The sequence below is a fragment of the Pteropus vampyrus genome, unplaced genomic scaffold, assembly GCF_000151845.1.
Source record: "Pteropus vampyrus isolate Shadow unplaced genomic scaffold, Pvam_2.0 Scaffold48, whole genome shotgun sequence".
NCBI classification, from domain to species: Eukaryota; Metazoa; Chordata; class Mammalia; order Chiroptera; family Pteropodidae; genus Pteropus; species Pteropus vampyrus.
In genome coordinates this window covers 5601828-5620086 of record NW_011888829.1, presented here as the reverse complement: position 1 = coordinate 5620086, position 18259 = coordinate 5601828, and the positions used below count along the sequence as shown (strand labels likewise).

The window sequence follows — 18259 nt, the reverse complement described above, 5'->3', positions numbered from 1 at the left end:
TTGATCGTTAGAGGAACTGACTTCGGAGCCATGTGGCCTTGCAGCTTGGTCACATTACGTAATTGCTGTGCCTCGGTTTCGTCGTCCGCAAACTGAAAGGAATACCTACCTCATTTGGTGGGGAGGAGGGAGGTAAATAAGACGCCAAGCGTCTAACTCTTCTCATCTCCTATTTTAAAACTACAGGATAATCTAAAAATCAGTTTGTGTTTCTAGAACTTAACATTGAGAAGTTAGAATAGCTAATTGGAACCTCCACAGTTTAGTTCTGGGACCGACACAGGCCTGCCCCGTGGCCTTGGACAAGTCATTTTCCTAGTCATCTGTAAAATGGAGTTCATTGCAGCTGTTGTCCACGTCACACGTTTCATTTCTTCCTTCGTTTTACAAATGTTTAGTGGGTGCCCGCTATGGACCAGGCATTGCAAATGCAGTGGCAAACAAGATGAACAAAATAAAGTCCTCCTCTCGTGATTCATGTGTCCTGCTGGGGACAGAGAAAAAATAAAAATAAAACAGATACATAGATAAAAGAAGGTGGTTTTGGAGAGAGGGAGTAATTGGGGGTGCGGGGTGGGAATGCTATTTCAGACAGTAATTAGAAAAGGCCTCTCGGGTTGAGTTGAGAATTTCATTCAGCACTGAAATCACGGATTCCCTGAGGGACTTCATACCCAGTGTGATAAATACTGACAGCTCAGATGAAAGAGCTCGTTTCTGCCCTCAAGCAGCAGAGGAGCTGGGATCCTGAACAGGGAATTAGGATACAGTCAGTAGCAGGCACTAAGGCTAAGGGTAAGAAGAGGTGCACAGTCCAGCAGTAGGGGGTCAAGAAAGGCTTTCTAGGGGGGGTAACACTTAAACTGAGTCCTGAAAGACAGGTGAGCCAGCCAGATGGGGGAACGGGGAGAGGAACATGCAGAATACGTCCCACAGGTCGGAGAGAACATGAAAACACTCGGGTGGAAAATATATAGGTGTTAAACATTGTTACACTTCCGAAAGCATTCTTATGAGACGGCAGAGGAGGTGCTTCAGAAGATCATAAATAACCACAAGTAAAAAATTTGGTATGGAAAATCCAAATGTTTTGCCATCTTTATAGGGTATAGTGGCTGAATGTAGTCTAGCATTTCAAAACCATAGGGGTTTCATAATTACGTTACTTTATCATTTATGATTCATGGATCAATTTCGATTTTTAAAAATATGCTTTATACTGAACTCATTTCCATTTTGAATTTCCAGTTACTAGATACAGACTAGGTTATCTGTTTTATGTTTTCAGGGCCTGTCACACCACAAGACCCCCTTACTTTGGAGAAGGGGATCGAGTTGATTATCATTTTATCTCTCAAGAAGTTTTTAATGAAATGGTAAACATGGTAAGACTGTTCTCCTTTATTTTTAATGCACAAGAAGTACATGTTCTTTGGTAGAAATATTAAGATATTGATATCAGGATAAGGTATTAGGATATAATAGTGAATTAAAAAGGAAACAATCACTTTTGTCTGTTATGAGAGACGTGTTCTCACTGGGTTGTTCTTTCTTAACCCACTTAGTACATCACTGTTCACACGCTGCTTTCTTTTATGATCGTGTAGAAAATACTGTAAATTCCCAAGGAGACTGAATGAGTAGACATTTTAAGAAAATCGGAGTAAAAGCACGATGAAAAATTCTTGCGATCTGTGTTTATCAGGTGCCGCTATTAATCAGACTTCACTCAGACCGTTCTCAGACCTGACGCTAGGCACGCAGCCTGCGGGCTGAGCACTCTGAGGGCGGAGTGTCCTGTCCCTAGCCCTCCTTCTCTTTGCTCTCAGTGGTGCTTTCTAACTGTTGTGACCTGAAGCACCGTTTCGTCACCGTGTGTCCCATTCGGTTGGCCTCTCCTGGACACACGTACAGCCTCAACCGTCCACCGTACCATCTCTGTGGGAGAAGCTCTGAGTCTTGGAGGCCAGGCCACTCACTAATACAGCCGGGAGCCCCTGTGATTAGCCTGGAGAAGCCCTAACTTCTCTGAGATCTGTGTCTTTACAATGTGAGGGTCACTACCCTGCACTGATCTGTTTTTGCAGTAGCTCTGGGGCAGTTAAGAATTTTTTTCCTGAAAACCGATAACCTAATTGGTAGTAATTCATAACACCCTTGTTTCTAAGTTTATTTTCTTAAAGATAATTTATTTGTTCTTTCGTGGCCTTCACCTGCAAGGGGAATCCTCACACTCTAGTTTCTCTGTCAAAAGTATATGCTGATGTCAATCCGTATCCACCCTTGACTTCAGTTAAACTGAAAGAATGCCTCCTGTCTTCATCACCACCAATGAATCTGTAAGGCTTTTATTTTCTCCTCGCCATGGGCCTTAATTTTGTTTTTATGACCATTCTTCCTATCACCAAAGGAATCCTACACCACTTTTTTATTCTGAAGCTTACCAAAGGACCAGATTAAGTATTAGTCTATGTTTCTGCTTTTGAAAGATCACTACCCAACCAGGGTGCTCTTACAGTTACGTCCCCCTTCCCTCCTCCTTCCTTCCTCCCTTCTCTGCCCCCACCCCCAAATGATAAACCTGGCCTATACCGCAGTGCACAGAACCATGGAACATTTAAGCAGAGGCTCTGCAGTTTCTGAGTTTGAAGTCTGAATGACCAACTTTACACGCGGTGTAACTCTTACATTTACAGAGAAGCCTAAGTGAGAAAGTCTTATAATCCCTGGGCCATTTTCCCTCTAACCTTGTCCAAAATACTGCTTGGAAATTCTTTATAACTTTCTCTCCTAGGGCTCCATTTTGACAGTTTGGTTTAATGTATCAAGAGCACTCTGGGACTTTATGTTTCTAAAAGCTTTAATAGAGATTTAAGGAGTTATCTTGTTATTAGCAAGAAGCATCCTCTTAGGACTCTTTGGGTTGAAAGACAACTAGATCCTTAAATTAATGTTAATTTCTTCAGTTAGAGTATGAGGCATTTTTTTCTTGGTTCAGTGCACTGTTCTCAGTACCCATATGCTCCCCTGATGTTCCCTACCTTATCTGTAACCAAGTAAGTCTGGTTCAATTCCTCGTCAAAGAAATCACTGTGCTTCTATACTATATTTAGTCCTATAGTTGCGTTTCCTCTGCAAAACCTTCATGTGTTTGAAAAATACTCATTTTTACCACTTCTGCTAACATATATTACCTCAGTATAATGTGATTTCCTTCAACTCGAATTTTGCTTCTGATCACCTTCTCTTGTCTTTAACCTGAGCTTGAGACTTTTATGAAGAGAGATGAACCTAGAGGTCATAAGTTCATGACACAGTTCTGACTTAGCCCAGCACGCCCACATACTCAGCCTTCTGTACACAGATCCTCCCTCGGCAGAACACCCACCCAGGCAGCCTGCCCTTCCCCCATTTACAGCCCCACCCTCTTGATGGGCAACCCTGGCATACCTCACGCCCGCACACCTACTGTGGGCTGTCACAACCACCCGCTCTGACAGGTACACGTGAGACCCGCATACCCTCCCATGTACACACTCCTCCCTGACACACAGATCACTCCCACAACACACATGCCTGCAGACAGGCACGCAAACCCTTTTTAAAGACATACACACAGTCACTTACTTGCAGAGACTCTTCCTCTCTTGTGGAAATAAGACTTCAGATCTGGAGGCTTCTGAAATAAGATTATGGCTGCTTATTAAGAAATCCACAGGCAGGGAGAACCCAAAGGAGTATCACCGACCAGAAGCTGAAAGATCACTTAATCTTAATTCTTAAAATAAACAGTTTAACAGAATGTGATTTATATACATAAGTACAATGCAAGAGTCCTCCCAACTCTACATTTTTCCAGAAAATGCACTTGGGAACCCACAGAGAGAGGCCCTTATACACACAAGTAAACAATCTCATAGTATACATCTGAAAAAGGGTTCAAGCATACATTTTGAAAAGAGATTGAGTTACAGTAAGCAAAATAAAGTACGTACCTGACAGAATATTCAGGCATCTATCTATCTAGATATAATACCTGTATTTTTTAAAAAAGGAATCACAGTATTTGTTCCACAGAACAAAAGGTACGACATTGAGGAAGTAAAATATTAAGGATACTTATGGTTGAGTTTTTCACTTTTAGGATGCATGATATAAACTTCTTTTGATTACAGAGTGTGAGGTGGATTTTCCTCCTCATTCACAGCAGACATGTCCCCCAGAGACCCGTCCCACCCTATGTCTCCTGGCCTTCCAACACTGCCGCTTCCCCCATGGCAGACGGCCCATCCCCCACCTCACAGGTCTGAGGACATCCGGGTTCAGGAGGCTCATTCAGGGTAGATGCTGCCATTTGATGGGATTCAGCCTTCAGCATTTCACTTCATTATTTATTTCAAAATCATGCATATGCAGAGTCAGAGTTGCCAGGATTGTCCACATTTTTATTCTTTCTATTGTCATCAGTCTTCTAATTTAAATTAGACCTAGTGGTTTCATAAACATGATATTGTCAAAAAAAATCAGACAATTTTGAGAGATGTATTTTTACTTTTTTTTTTTGCAAGAGAGTATAGCTTGGGAAGAACTGGGCAGTGTTTATACTTCACATGACTATAGGGCCCACAAAAGTTCCTTAGGCAGTTTCAATAAAAAGTGATTATTTATAAGGAAAAATAGGATGGGTCTGGTTTTTATGGCTTATCTCAGAATATAAAGGTTTAGGATGTCCCTGTAATTCATGGCCTTCAGGCTTATCTGAGAATGTAAGGCTTTTAAGAGTGTAAGTTTTTTTCTGAGCTACCCGATATGCTGGTGTAGCCCAAATGGCTGAGGCAAAGGGTGAACTATAGTTTTTCTCTCTCAGTAATGAAGGTTTATGGTGCAGGTTTGGCAGGAAGTGGGTAGGTAAGCAAAATGACCTGTCCTATCAAGCTTCAGTGACTTCATGTTCCCTTAAAATTTGTCAGCAGATTATTTCCAAAAACTTATTTTTTTTTTTACCAACCGAAAATTCTGAATGAATTTCTGTATCACAGTTTGATATTAACGTTTTAGACCCATTGCCATATATATATAAATGTTAACATCAGTAAGTTTTATGGAGTCATATAGAAGTAAGACATCGAATAATTTTCCTTATATTAAATTTATTATAACAGCTGTTATATTAAAATCTTTGTACTTCTCAAATTTCAGGGGAAATTTATTCTAACGTTTAATTATGGTAATCACAGTTACGGATTAAATAGGGACACCATAGAAGGTATCGCAAGAGATGGTTTAGCAAGCTGTATTCATATGGAAATAGAAGTAAGTGTTTTTCATTCAGTCAACTTATTTTTAATGTGTGTGTGAGTTTGTGTACATACATTCGGGGTTGGGAGGGGGCTACAGTGTGCAGAAAGCACACCGCTAGGAACAAGAAGAATGCATACAAAACTGAGATTTTAAGTTTGTAATTAGTATGTGGGAGGTAAGACACATGAAAAATCACATGACAAGAATTAGATTACAATACAAGAAATTCCACATTTATTACGAGTAAAATTGCCACTCAAGATTTATTTACTAAATGAATACTAAATTATCCTTTTCCTTTGTCGAGCCTGGTCTCTGTTAGATAAAATGATATTAGATAAAGCTTGATTCTAATGGCTTATGGAACTGGTTCCCTGCCCTTCAGGACAGTGGCAGCTCCGTGCACTTGACCTTGTTCCTTCATTCTTCAGGGAGATGTGTGCTTTGCTGTCATTGGACCTACTTGTTCACTGGTTGCAATATTTTCATTCTTTAATGAGTTAGACTTTCAGATTTCAGGAGATTTTTCTCTCTGTCCTAATATCTCATTTCTTCCCAGTGATCTTTTATATTAGAGCATATGTAAGTTTCTCCAAAATGAAGATCCCACTCATTTGTGGGAAGCATAAATATCCCACTCATTTGTTTTAAATATATATATGGCTTTATTAAATATTTGAATTTTCAAAACAGTTTTTTTTCTTCAAATTACCTTTACTGAGCACTATAACACTTTTGTAGTCAGAAAACAAATTATAATAAAAATAATTTCATTAGCACAGACTTACAGAAGACCAAATCTGGGCACATCTTATGTTCTTTTACTATCAACTAAAATCTTTCTCAAGACTTTCTTCCTCCATAACTTCCCAGAGCGGGAGACCATCATTCCTTTGTGGCTCCTTGTAGGGGTGTAAGTAAGTGTTCCCTGACTTTGGTGACACTGGTCACCTTTCTTCCAGCTCTTTACTTTTCCTAACTTCAAAATCCTACAGTTCTTATCTTTCTGCATTTGACTGGTTTTGCACCTTTAAAAAAAGTGTTCATTGTTTCTACGCTAATAAGCAAAAAAAAAAAAAAAAAAAAAAAAAAAGGCCCTTTTCCAGAAATGTCTTCCTTGGACAAGGCAGAAACAAAAATTAATGCATCACTGAGCACAAACACTCCCCAGCTCCCAGTCTTCCTGTTGCCAGTGCAGCTGTTCTCTGTGTGCTGGTTCCCATTTGACTTTTTCCCTCCATGAGAGCATTCTCCTACTCATTTCCAAGAGGTTGAGTCTACCAGTCAGGCTTTATTCCCCTGATGATTCTCCCCAGCAAAAACATTTTTCCCCAAACTGCCCTTGTCATTCAATCTTTTAGAAATTGTTTTTTTTAAAAGAGCCCGTATTTCTTCCCCTGAATTTTTAAAACAAAGATTTCAAACACTGAGTTCAACTGTGGACTATGGGACTGAGCTGAAAGGAACTGTAGATTCCATTTGGAGTAACTGATTTTGCCCTCGAGGAAGCTGGGTACCCGGGGAGCTCGGGCGATTTGCATGGAGTCCGCAGTAGCTGGAGAGCAGCGGCCATGACCCAGCCCTCCAGGTCTGCACAGCACCAGCTGCCACTGCTTCCCACCCTGAGCTCCTGGGGTCTGGGATCATGAGCTTGACCTTCTCGGGTCCTGGGTAGAGGCTGTGAGTTGTAATAGGAACCAGCCAACCAGGTGACTGATTTAGGAACAGGAGATGACAAAGGGGTGACAGAGGAGTCTTTTGTCTCCGATAAGATCTCTCTGTCTCCTGATGCCACAAGGGTGCCCTTGGAAATGTAGAATCGAAATTACTTTTCAGTAATAAAGGTGCCGTACTGCTGTGAGTGTACCTCTTTGTAGCCAGTAATTTTTTTTAGCAGTCGCATTCATTAGAATGATTCATTAGAGGACACCAGGAAGAATGAATTTTTATATTTCTGATGAAAATTTAATATTTGATGAACAGGGAGAAGTAATCCAACCTTGAGATATTTAGAGGAAAATAATAGCTAATTATACAGATAAATTCTTCAACGTAATACTACTTGTTATATTGTATGTTGTCAGACAGCTCCGCACCGATTTCTAAACCCATGTGTCTGTTGCTAGTTTATTATCTTTTCTTTAAATGCATAGGGTGTAAGAAGTTTGAAACATTCCTATTTTGAGCCTCGATATATCCTGGTGGTGCCCATGAACAAGAAAAAGTATGAGGGACATTTGCGGAGAAAAGGATTATTTAGTCGTGTAGAGATTGAATTTGCTGTCTCCAGAGTGGACCTTTATGTTAAAATTAATCAAAAATTTCCAGGATACTTTGATGCGGTAATCAATGCAGGTTAGTAACTTTCAGCAAAACTTTATTTTTGATGTGTAAGCTCACTGGGGAAAAATTCGCTTCAAAGTATACTATTATTGTTGGGGGAAAGCAGTTTCTCAAGGGCTCAGGACTGAGGCCTCTGTTTCCTTGCTGGCTGTCTGCCAGGCATTGTCCTCAGTCCTAGGGGCTGTACCCAGGGCTGGTTCATGTGGTGGGGTCCTCTTAGAACTCTGCCTACCTGCGATATTCATAAAATTCAACGTAGCTATAAAGTCATTCCCACCAACAGTTTCAAATTGACTGTGCTTTGATGAGATTCTGTGTACTCTCTCTTTTACTGTAGATGATCTGGATGTTGCCTACCAACAGCTGAGTCAGCTCATTAGAGAATACCTTGGATTGTCTGAGGAAACTGTCAGCAGTTTGGCTCCAACTGCAGGTACTGTCCTAGCCCTTCTGTGCCAGGATTTTTGCCAGAAAGGAAAACGAGTCTGTGAATTGTTATTTGGATCCTCATCAGCCAGGCTAAAGCTGGTTCTAACTCTTTAATCTCCATACTTCCTCTGGGGCCTCGTCCCCCCGGACGAGCTGCGCGGAGTCAGCCCTCTGGACTTGTCTCGGTGACCGTAATGGACCTCCGAGGATTGCCATTCGGGGACGTGCCAGGCAGGGCTTTGGAGGTTCATGGTAGGTCACCAGCCTCCTGGGTCAGAACTCAGCCTTCCAGAACTTTGGCTCCCTTCGGGCCCCGTGAGATGGTGTTCTGCTCCCTAGGCTTGTATTTAGCGTCGTTTCAGTCCAAGAGATTTCTTCCCCCTTTTCTTCACGTCGCCCCAGCCCGCACGAGGTTGCACCTCAGAGTATAGAGGAGCAGCGCTGGTCAGAGCGTGTGAGCCCAGTGCTGGCCCTGCTGCTCCTTGGGTCAGCCGCTTAGCTGCTCCGAGCTTCAGTGCTCTGTCCTGCAAAATGGAAGTTAAGGCTCCCCGCCCGCCCCATGGTTTGTGAATGGCTAGAATGTACCGTATATAAGTGCATCTCCTCAGATGCAGGATCCTAAAGCCCTAACTTAGGATGTTGGTATATGAGCAATTTGAAATGTATTTAAAATGTTCCCCCAAATCCACCTCACACCCTAGGATGGCTACTACAAAAAAAAAGGGGGGGGGAGAAAGGGAAGGGAAGGGAAGGAAAGGGAGGGAGGGAGGGAGGAAGGAAGGAAATAACAAGTGTCGGCAAGGATGTAGGGAAATTGAGAATATAAAATGGTATAGATGCTCTGGAAAACAATATGGTGATGCCTCAAAAATTAAAAATAGAATTACCCAGCAGTTCCACTTCTGGGTACCCCAAAGAATTGAAAGCAGAGACTTGAACAGATATTTCTATATGTTTGTTCATAGAAGCATTATTGACAACCGCCAAAAGGTGGAAGAAATCCAAGTGTCCATCGAATGATAAATGGATAAACAAAATGTGGTACATACCCAGAATGGAACAGTATTCAACCTTAAAAAAAATTCTGACACATGCTGCAACAAGGACAAATCCTGAGGACATTATGCTAAGTGAAATAAGCCAGTCACAAAAGTACCTAGAGTAGTCAACCTCATAAAGACAGAAGTAGAATGGTGGTTGCCAGGGGCTAGGGGGAGAGGGGAAGGGGGAGTCATTGTTTAATGGGTACAGAGTTTCAGTTTTACAAGACAAAAAGAGTTCTGAGGATGGGTGGCGGCGATGGTTGCACAATAATGTGAATGTACTTAATGCCATGAACCATACACTTTAAAAGTGGTTAATACGGTAAATTTCCTGTGACGTGTATTTTTCCACCATAATAATGCAATAGGTCTCTCGACGGACTGAACCCCAATCACATGTCACATACCGTAAAATGTTAACTCGAGACTCTTGCTGCTGTGTAGATGGCCCACAGCTTTGTGCGTACGTGTGGTTTATAGCCTTGGTGACTCTGACCAAGGAGCATTTTGCTTGCCAGGCTGCATCCTAGCCGGACTGAGGCAGGCCAGGTCATAATTTCACCAGAATTCAAACTAATTGGGCTGTTTTGCAGTTTTACACACTTACCCCAGGTCAGATGACCCTGGAATTCTGGAATGTGGGCAGGCGAAACTAGTAACATTCACCACATGACGACTGAGATTTCTCTTCTACGTACATCTCATAGGAGACAAGTGACCAGGATACCACCTACTGCCTTGAATGTTCCTGAAGAAAGAGCACCCTGTCTGAAAACGGGCATTAATGGAGGGTCGGAGGTCTGCGCTCCGCCCATAGGCCAGGGGCGTTAGATTAGGAGCGTGCTGCGTGCTTAGCCCTCGCTGCCCTGATTCTCCACGAAGGGCCTCGGGCTTCAGAAAGCTGGGCCAGTCCGGCAGCAAGCGCGGTCTGTCTAACGAGGCTTCCACAGCCTGGTGGAAGTTTCTCTTGAGGAAATCTGGCTCCCGTTGCTTTCAGTCTCTGCTAACCCAGCAACCTCCTGATCTTTAATTTGGTCCCCTGGGTGGACCCGTCCCTGTGGGGGCTGTTCCCCTACGTTAGAACACCCTGCCCTGCTCCCTGAGGCCGGCCCATCTCCCAGTGTAAATTAATAAATTGGTGTTCTGCCTTTTAAATCAGCCCCTTGTGGGTTTGGATGAGCTTGAGTCAGTCCCCTGAGCCTGGCCCATTCTGAGCAGCTGAGAAGAGCATGTTTCTGAGTAGGAGCTCTGGGGGCACCGCTGACCGAGCCCGGCTCTGTCCCTGCATCTCATTCCACAATCATCAAGAACACCGAGTGCTGGGCGTAGTGGCTATTTGGGAAGTTAATAGACCGGATAATGTGCACATAGGAAAATGGACTCCCATTTTAGTGGGTATAATAAAATTTCATTTATTGGGACTAATTAGGTTAGGCCTGTCTGATTTAATGAAAAGTATGAATTATAGAATTTGTAAAATCTCAGATCACTTGATAACTGAAGCTGGGCCATTCAGTTATTGACTAATAGAATCCCAGCCTTAAAAAAAGGAGTTGGGAGGGTTTGTAATTAATATAGCAAATCACTGACCTCAACAGCTCCTGTTTTTCTGGCTGGCTTACAGTATTTTAGAAAATAACGTGTTTCTCTTAAGAAGCCAAACGCTTTATCTTATTTATACAGTTAATCTGTGGAGGAAGTTACTTTTTTTCAGTTGATGGTTTAAGGATAAACTTGCAAATAAAGTGACTTTGTGGAGGCCAGATATTTTTCAAGTAAGTGAGTATTAAAAAATTCTTATTAACCAAGTCCCTATTAATAAGCTTTTGCATTGTCTCTGGTGGCCCAAGAGTAGAGCTATTTACCTCTCCGAGTGTCAGGGCTGTGAGGTACATGCCGAGGAGCATGGGCCAGGTGTTCGCAGGTTCACTGCCAGAGAGCCTCCCCCATCCCCCAGCCGTAGCCACCATCACCTCAGCGAATGTCTGCCCAGACTCCCAGCAGAGTCACTGCCACAAGCCCTGCCGGCTCTCACTTCTGTGCCTCAGCTCTGAGCTGAGTCACCTTGATTTTAATTTCTGTAGTGTAGGAATATTCTTATAAATACTTACATTGCTTACATAACTGAGACCCCCTAGAAACAAAAATCAATAATTTTAGTGGAATATATATATATATACATATATATATATAATTATATATATATGTGTGTGTGTGTGTGTATATATATATATATATATTTAAGCTGTCAAAAGTAAGAAATTGAACTAAAAAATATTTCAGATTCTATGAAAGAGTTTTATCTGAGCAATTAGAAAACTGGACTGGAAATAAGAAGCCTCAATTTTGTATTCTCAATGTCACCAAAAATCATTAATTTAGAGAAATCACTCTGAATTCCCATTTAAAAAAAAAAAATCAACTACATAACATTATGCAGCATTGTTAGAACCTAGTCTTCTAGAGCTGAGGTTTTCCCAGCTGGACTAGGCCATCTGTGTGTTAGTCTTCAATGCAAACAGAAGTCTGATGGCTGACGGCATTGTTTTCATAGAAACAGTGATCCCTTATTAATGCAAACCGCAAGTTATTCCCAAATATTTGAAATAATAATAGATGGCTTGATGTTTAGTCATTTTATGTTGCAAATTTGTAACTGAGAATGCAAATTTTAATTTCTCCTCTTCAACAATGAGAGTGGCACAAAGTGGTAAAAGTAAGCCCAAGGTTATCAGTTCTGAGTGTATAACAGGACCCAGAAACGTAAACCTTCAACAGGAGAGAGACCAACAGAATTTTCATTTAACACATATATAAAATAGTAACTTTAGATGCAGAGTGATTATAAATCCTTGAGATTTTTACATATACCATTAATAAAAATGTATATCAGTTAAGATACAGAATTGTCTTAAATTATTTTCCCTGTAGCAATGCAGGTTATATTCATTTCTAAAACCTGAAGACTACAAAAAGCCTGAGTAAACAGTATAGTTTCTATAAATAATAAGAAAAAAATCAGTATATTCACAACTCAGGATACCTTTGCTCTTCATTTATGTCTATTCCAGTCTATTTCTGGAATAGTTGGTGCTTCCAGTAAAGCTTTTAAAAAGCTGATCCAACTTCTGCCCTAAGTTCTTGCTATAGAGATCATAAAATAAAATTATAATTGAAAACCATTATTCAGAATTGTGACTAATGATAGAAGAAAATGATAGTGATAATGAGTCAAATGGGAAAATTGGTCAATTTACTAGCCCGTAAAGTAGTGCCTTTATCTCTAATAAAGGGCATGATACTGTTTGCCAAATTATGTGAATTGTTAAATTGTGAAAGTTGCAAGGGAGGATCCTCGTATGTCTGATTATAGGAAACCAGGAAGGCTTAAAGATGGAAAGAATCTTCAGCATTGGGTGTCACTGTTCTTATATTTTTCTTTTTATGTATTAGTTTTTTTACTGTGTTAAAAAAAAAACAAAAAACAAAATTTGCCATTTTAACCATTTTAAGCGTACAACTTAGTGGCATTAATTACATTCCCAGTGTTGCGTAACCATCACCACTGTGCATTTCCAAAATTTTTCATCACCCCAAACAGAAACTGTATACCCAATTAATCAATAACTCCGCCTCAGCCCCTGGTAACTTCTAATCTATTTTCTGTCTCTATGAATTTGCCTATTCTAGATATTTTCACTGTTCTTATATTTTATTTTAACCTTGTTTCTTGACTAAATTTGTATTTTAATTTATAACTGTCATAAACTAGGGAGATAAGAATAATTAATATGATACCCCCTCAGAAACCCCATTAAGGGGCAAGCTCTTCCTTGTCCCCCCTCTTCCCCTCCCCACAGACACGTGGTTTGACTGCATAGAAAGGGTACATCCCTCCACTAAGAGGTTCATGGGAACCCGGAGTAGTACAAGCTCATCCTGCTTTGTGGGGAGAGCGGGTGGTGGCCAGGGGCACGGTTAGCTTCTGGGGGACCACCTTGGAAGTCTGATTTGCTTTGGAGCCTCTGAGTATCAGCCGTCTCCCAAAGAGAGCTGAGACTAGTTTCTGCAAGGCTGTTCCAGACTAGCGTGCTGGTTCCAACCACTAGCATTTCAGAGCCATGTCCTTCGGACTGAGTTAAGGTGATACACGGGCCACCAGAGTGTATCAGGGCTTCTGTCATAAACAAGTGCTTGCTGGGGTGATCGTGTCGATGAGACCAGAGCCACTCCGAGAACTCACTGTCATGGTGACCAAAGAAGCAATAACCCTCTGCGGCATCACCCCTGCTAGTGACCTCCCAAAGCCATTTTTTAGGAGTATTTTTTTACTTTATTGGGGTGACATTGGTTAATACAATTATATAGGTTTCGAGTGTACAGATCGGTAATACATCATCTGTATGTGCACTGTGTGTTCACCACCCAAAGCCAAATCTTCTGTCACCAAATATTTGGTCCCCTTTACCCTTATCTACCTCCCCCTCCCTCTTTCCTCTGGTAACCACGGAGCTGTTGTCTGTGTCTATGAGTTTTTGTTTGTCTTGTTTATTGCTTTCAGTTTTATATCCCAAATGTGAGTGAAATCATATAGTTTTCAACTTTTTCTGCCTGATTTATTTCACTTAGCATGATAATCTCAGGATCCATCTATGTTGTCACAAACAGCAGTATTTCATCTTTTCTTATGGCTGATAATATTCCATTGTGTATATGTACCACATCTTCTTTATCCAGTCATCTATTGTAGGATACTTCAGTTGTTTCTATGTCTTGGCTGCCGTGAATAATGCTGCAGTGAACATTGAGGTGCATATATTTTTATGGTAAATGTTTTCAAATTTGGGGGGCAGATACCTAGAAGAGGGTCATATGGTAGTTCTATTCTTAGTTTTCTGAGGCACCTCCATTCTGTTTTCCATAGTGGCTGCACCAATTTACACTCCCACCAGCAGCGTCCGAGGGTTCCTTTTTCCCCACAACCTCTCCAATACTTGTTATTACTTGTTTACAATAGCCATTCTAACAGGTGTGAGATGCTATCTCGTTGTGGTTTTGATTTGCATTTCCCTAATAACCAGCGAAGTTCAGCATCTTTTCACATATCTGTTAGCTGTTTGTATGTCTTCTTGGGAGAAGTGTCTGTTCAGTTCCTCAGTCCATTTTTTAATTAGATTGTTTTTTGTTGTTGTTGAGTTGTGTGAGTTCTTTATATATTTTGGATATTAGCCCCTTATCAGAGGGCTTGTTTACAAATATCTCCTCCCATTAAGAAGGTCGCTTCTTTGTTTCATCGATGGTTTCTTTTGCTGTGCAGAAGCTTCTTAGTTTGATATAGTCCCATTCATTTATTTTTGCTTTTACTTCCCTTGCCTTTGAGGTCAAATTCATAAAATCCTCTCTAAACCCAAGGTCCATGAGTTTAGTACCTATGTTTGTTTTCTTCTATGCAATTTATTGTTTCAGGTCTTATATTTAGTTCTTTGAACTGAGAGCCATTTTTAAAACCAGGGTGGACTCGGAAAAAAAAGTAGCCCTGGAGCTGGAGGCGGGGCAGTAGCTTGAGTGGCGGATCCTCGGATCCTCGGGTGCAGCTTGTGCTTCCATCAGATCTGTTTTCTCCCTCCTTCTTTCATTCGGTGCTTGTTTGCTGAGTGTCTGCTGAGCTTCACGCACCTTGCTAGGTATTGGTAAACTGACATGACTCTTCACACAGCTCATAGTTTCTTTGAGGGGACTGCCATTAAACAAGGAAACAAATGGGACCTCATCTGGCTTAGATGTCCATCGTCTAGTTTCTGCCATCAAAAGCAGCGTTGACCTTTAAGATGGTGAAAATTTTAAATATCATTCGCTTAGAAAATTTTCTTGCCGCTCTTAGACCCGGATATAAGCTTTGGTTCTTTCACTAAGCTTTTTTATGTTTATTCATGGAAGTTCTTGTTTTCAGTTGAGTAAAATTGTCCTAAGTTCCACTAAAAGAATTCTAGGCACTTAGTATCCCCAACGAGAAGGGACAATTAAATTCTTTTATGTGTGTAATTTTATTCCTTTTAAGGGCCTATGTGCATCAAAAAAGGGCAAGATATTTTTTATTAATTTCTAAAGTTACACAGTCATATTTGTTAAGATATTTTTAGCTAACTTCTCTTTGTGTCAAAGCAGGAGCCCCCTCTAACAAGAAGACCCCCTCTGGGGTACCAGCACACCTGGTTCCTTCCCCAAGGCGCTTGGCAAAACTGCAAGCGGACGGCCAGATAACAGAGCATCTCTCTAGCGTGCAGGCTCATGCAAAGGTCCCTGAAAATGAGAACGCCGCCCCCTCCCAGACTCACGAGGCAGCAACCCATCAAAAAGAGCTTCCTCCCAGTAGTCACGCCAGCACCGAGCTTCCTCCACAGCCCGGCTCACCGGGTCTTGGTATTCCCCAGCAGGCCCAAGACTTAGCCCCAAACCAGAAGGACGGGAATGGTCAACAGTCAGATCTTTCTTCAAACACAATAACCGCAAATCCCTCTGAAAGTGAGGCCCAGACATCCGAGGGGAAAGCAGGTGAAGTAGGCCAACCTGCCACCACTGCTTCCCCGGGGCCTGCCCAGCGCCCTGACCCACCTGCAGTCCACAGCCCTCAGCTGCACCAGGATGAGGAATCGGGTGAGGCCACGGTGACCCTCACTGGCCCTCCACCACCTGAACCGCCACAGGGGCCTGGCCCAACATCTTTCAGCCCCCAGAGAAGCCAGGACGAGGAGACTGAGTCAGCCAATCTGCCACCCAACGGTTCCCATCATGATCCCCCAGAAGAGCCTCCCCACCCTGATGGGGCTAAGATTCTGGGACCACCTCCGGAAGGTGCTCAGCAACCCCTAGAGGAGGGAACCCCAAAAGCAGAAGTTGTCCGGGTCAGCACTCCTCGCCCAGGATTGCCACATCCCCGGGACCCAGCAAGTACCCAGCAGACCCAGGACAGGGAAGACCCAGGGGCTGAGCTTCCCAGAGGCCTGCTGGCCCCCACCAGGCTGCCGCAGCCTCGGGTCCTCGCCCCGCTGCAGAGTCGGAGGCCCACACCCAAACTCCTCTCACCCAGCAGGGAAGCGGCTTCAGGGGCCTCAGATCCAGCTGCCACTCCCTCTCCCAGGCCTGCGCCAGCTCAGGAAGGAGACCCCGGCAAACTTCCTCTCCTCAGCCCTCCCCATCCCAAACCTCCGGGACATCCGAGTCCCCACGTGGGCCACAGTCCTCAGCAGGCCCAGGAAGTGAAATTGCCTCTTCTAGGTCCCGCTGTGCAGGAGCGCACCCCGCAGCCCGGCCCCGCGCCGCCCCAGGAAGAGGGGGCTCAGGTGGTCAGGCTCCCTCGCATTCCCACGCCCTTTGGGGAGCAGCAGTTGCCTCGGAACGCGGGGGCTCGACATGAGTCAAGGTCGGCGAAGGAGAAGCAAGCGCCCAGAGCAGGCCGCTCCTCCAGCAAGAAGATTCCAGATGCGCAGGCCTCGCCCCAAAACCAAGAGCCGGCACAGCAGACAGGAGCTAGGAAAAAAAAACTCCCTTTCCGAAGAGAGACAGCTAAAGGACCAGCACATCTTAAAAAGACGCGGCCCGGAGGCCACCAGACAGCCCTGCAGCCAGAATCCCCGAGCGGACCGACCGGCCCAAGGGCGTCCAACCACCCTGGCCCCAGCCCTCCTGGGAGACGCCAGGGGAGCCGGGGAAGCAAGGCCCTTACCCTAGAAAGTCCTGAGCCCGCCCGCGGCGGTCCGCTGCCTAAAGATCCCCAGTCACAGGAAGAGAAGGAAAAAGTACATTACTCCAGAAAAAACGTGCGTGCCGACCTCCCACCAGACGACCTGGTTCAGAAGGTAGCCGTGTCCCAAAAAGGACCATCTTTGAAAGAGAATTCTGGAGGATTATCTCAAGAAAACGAAACAACCCTCAGCAGTGATCGCCCAACTCCGGAGGGTCAGCATCCACGCAGGAGGCCTCTCCCGAGTGACCGGGCCTCTGCGGAGTCCGCACTGGCCGGTTCTGCTCCCAGGGAGCGTCCGCGGAGAGGAGGGGTTCGTAAAGGCGGGAGGTCTCAGAGGGGAGAGAGCGCCTCGGGTCTTCCAGGGCAGGGTGGTGCAGGCCCCTCCCAGCAGCCTGTCAGAGAGACCAGTCAGACCAGAGAGAGCTCTGTCCAACGGGACAGCGCTTCCGGGCAGCACACCAAAGAAAAACGCACCCGAAAACCTGGGGGAGCACCCCAGGACAAGAGCCCTGCCGCACCCCGGGATCAGGATCAGGTGTCCGCCAAGGAGCAGGGCAGCCGGAAAGGAAGACTGCGAGCCAGGGGCAGTCAGAGCACCAAGGTTTAAGCCATTCCTGGAGCCGCCAGCTATGACATTCATGTCCGTGCCCCCTGAAGGAGTGCTGTCCCCGAGTGGAAAGCCTGGCTGGGTGCCGCGTGAGCCCGTGCTCCGACTTCCCTCTGCAGCCCTGGGTCCGCGCAGGCGGAGGGCCCGCCAGCGCTGTCCAGCCTCCGGCCGCTTAGCAGCCCGTCCCTGCACTCCCGTGCCTCTTTCGAGGCTTGCGGTCGCAGCCTAGAGGAGCAGCCCCCAAAAGGGGTACCCCAGCCAGTAATGCCCTGCTGCCAACCGATAGAACCAGCCATAAAGGTCGGCGTCAGCAAGGGGCCGTGGTGTCCAGTCGCGTAGGAATTCCAACAGGCGTTCCAACTCTTGCTGATGCAGTGCCGTATTGCCATTAAGTTCTGTTCGTTAGAAAAATTCGCTGTGAGAAAAGCCTCTCGTGCGTCTTGCATTACTGAGGGGTCCAGAAGCAAGAACTCTGAGAAGGAAGCCTTTGCCGTTTCTGGGTCTTGGTCTCTCCCACAGAGATTCCAAACCCACAGTGAATTTGTGGGAGTCCTCTGGAGGGAAGAGGACAAGTTCTTTACGTGCAGGACACTGTGACCCAACGTTTCACATGTGCGTTGGCAGATATTGCTTTAAACTTACTTTTGTTTGAAACGTATTTCAAAATGAATGAATACTTTCCTTCTTCTGAATAGGAAACTCATGTAAATTAGCTCATGTCTTCATTATGCAGAACTATCTGGTCAAATCAGTTAAACAGACGAATTAGTGGGGGGAAAGTTCAGGCAAATT

The 18259-nt window shown here is 44.1% G+C and overlaps 1 protein-coding gene across 6 annotated transcripts in view; it reads left to right on the top strand.

Moving 5' to 3' along the window:
* LRGUK (leucine rich repeats and guanylate kinase domain containing) overlaps nucleotides 1-18259 on the top strand; it is an 82879-nt gene that overhangs the window by 48264 nt on the left and 16356 nt on the right. For 2 of the 6 annotated variants that reach the window (XM_023530305.1, XM_023530303.1), the window contains exons 12-16: nucleotides 1289-1385; nucleotides 5200-5313; nucleotides 7455-7656; nucleotides 7982-8077; nucleotides 15279-18246. In XM_023530305.1, the coding sequence (XP_023386073.1) occupies nucleotides 1289-1385; nucleotides 5200-5313; nucleotides 7455-7656; nucleotides 7982-8077; nucleotides 15279-17467 (2698 nt within the window). In that variant the 3' untranslated portion in view covers nucleotides 17468-18246. Of the gene's footprint in view, nucleotides 1-1288; nucleotides 1386-5199; nucleotides 5314-7454; nucleotides 7657-7981; nucleotides 8078-15278; nucleotides 18247-18259 lie in introns of those variants that run through there. The other 4 variants (XM_023530307.1, XM_023530308.1, XM_023530304.1 and 1 more) reach the window with 3 other exon arrangements.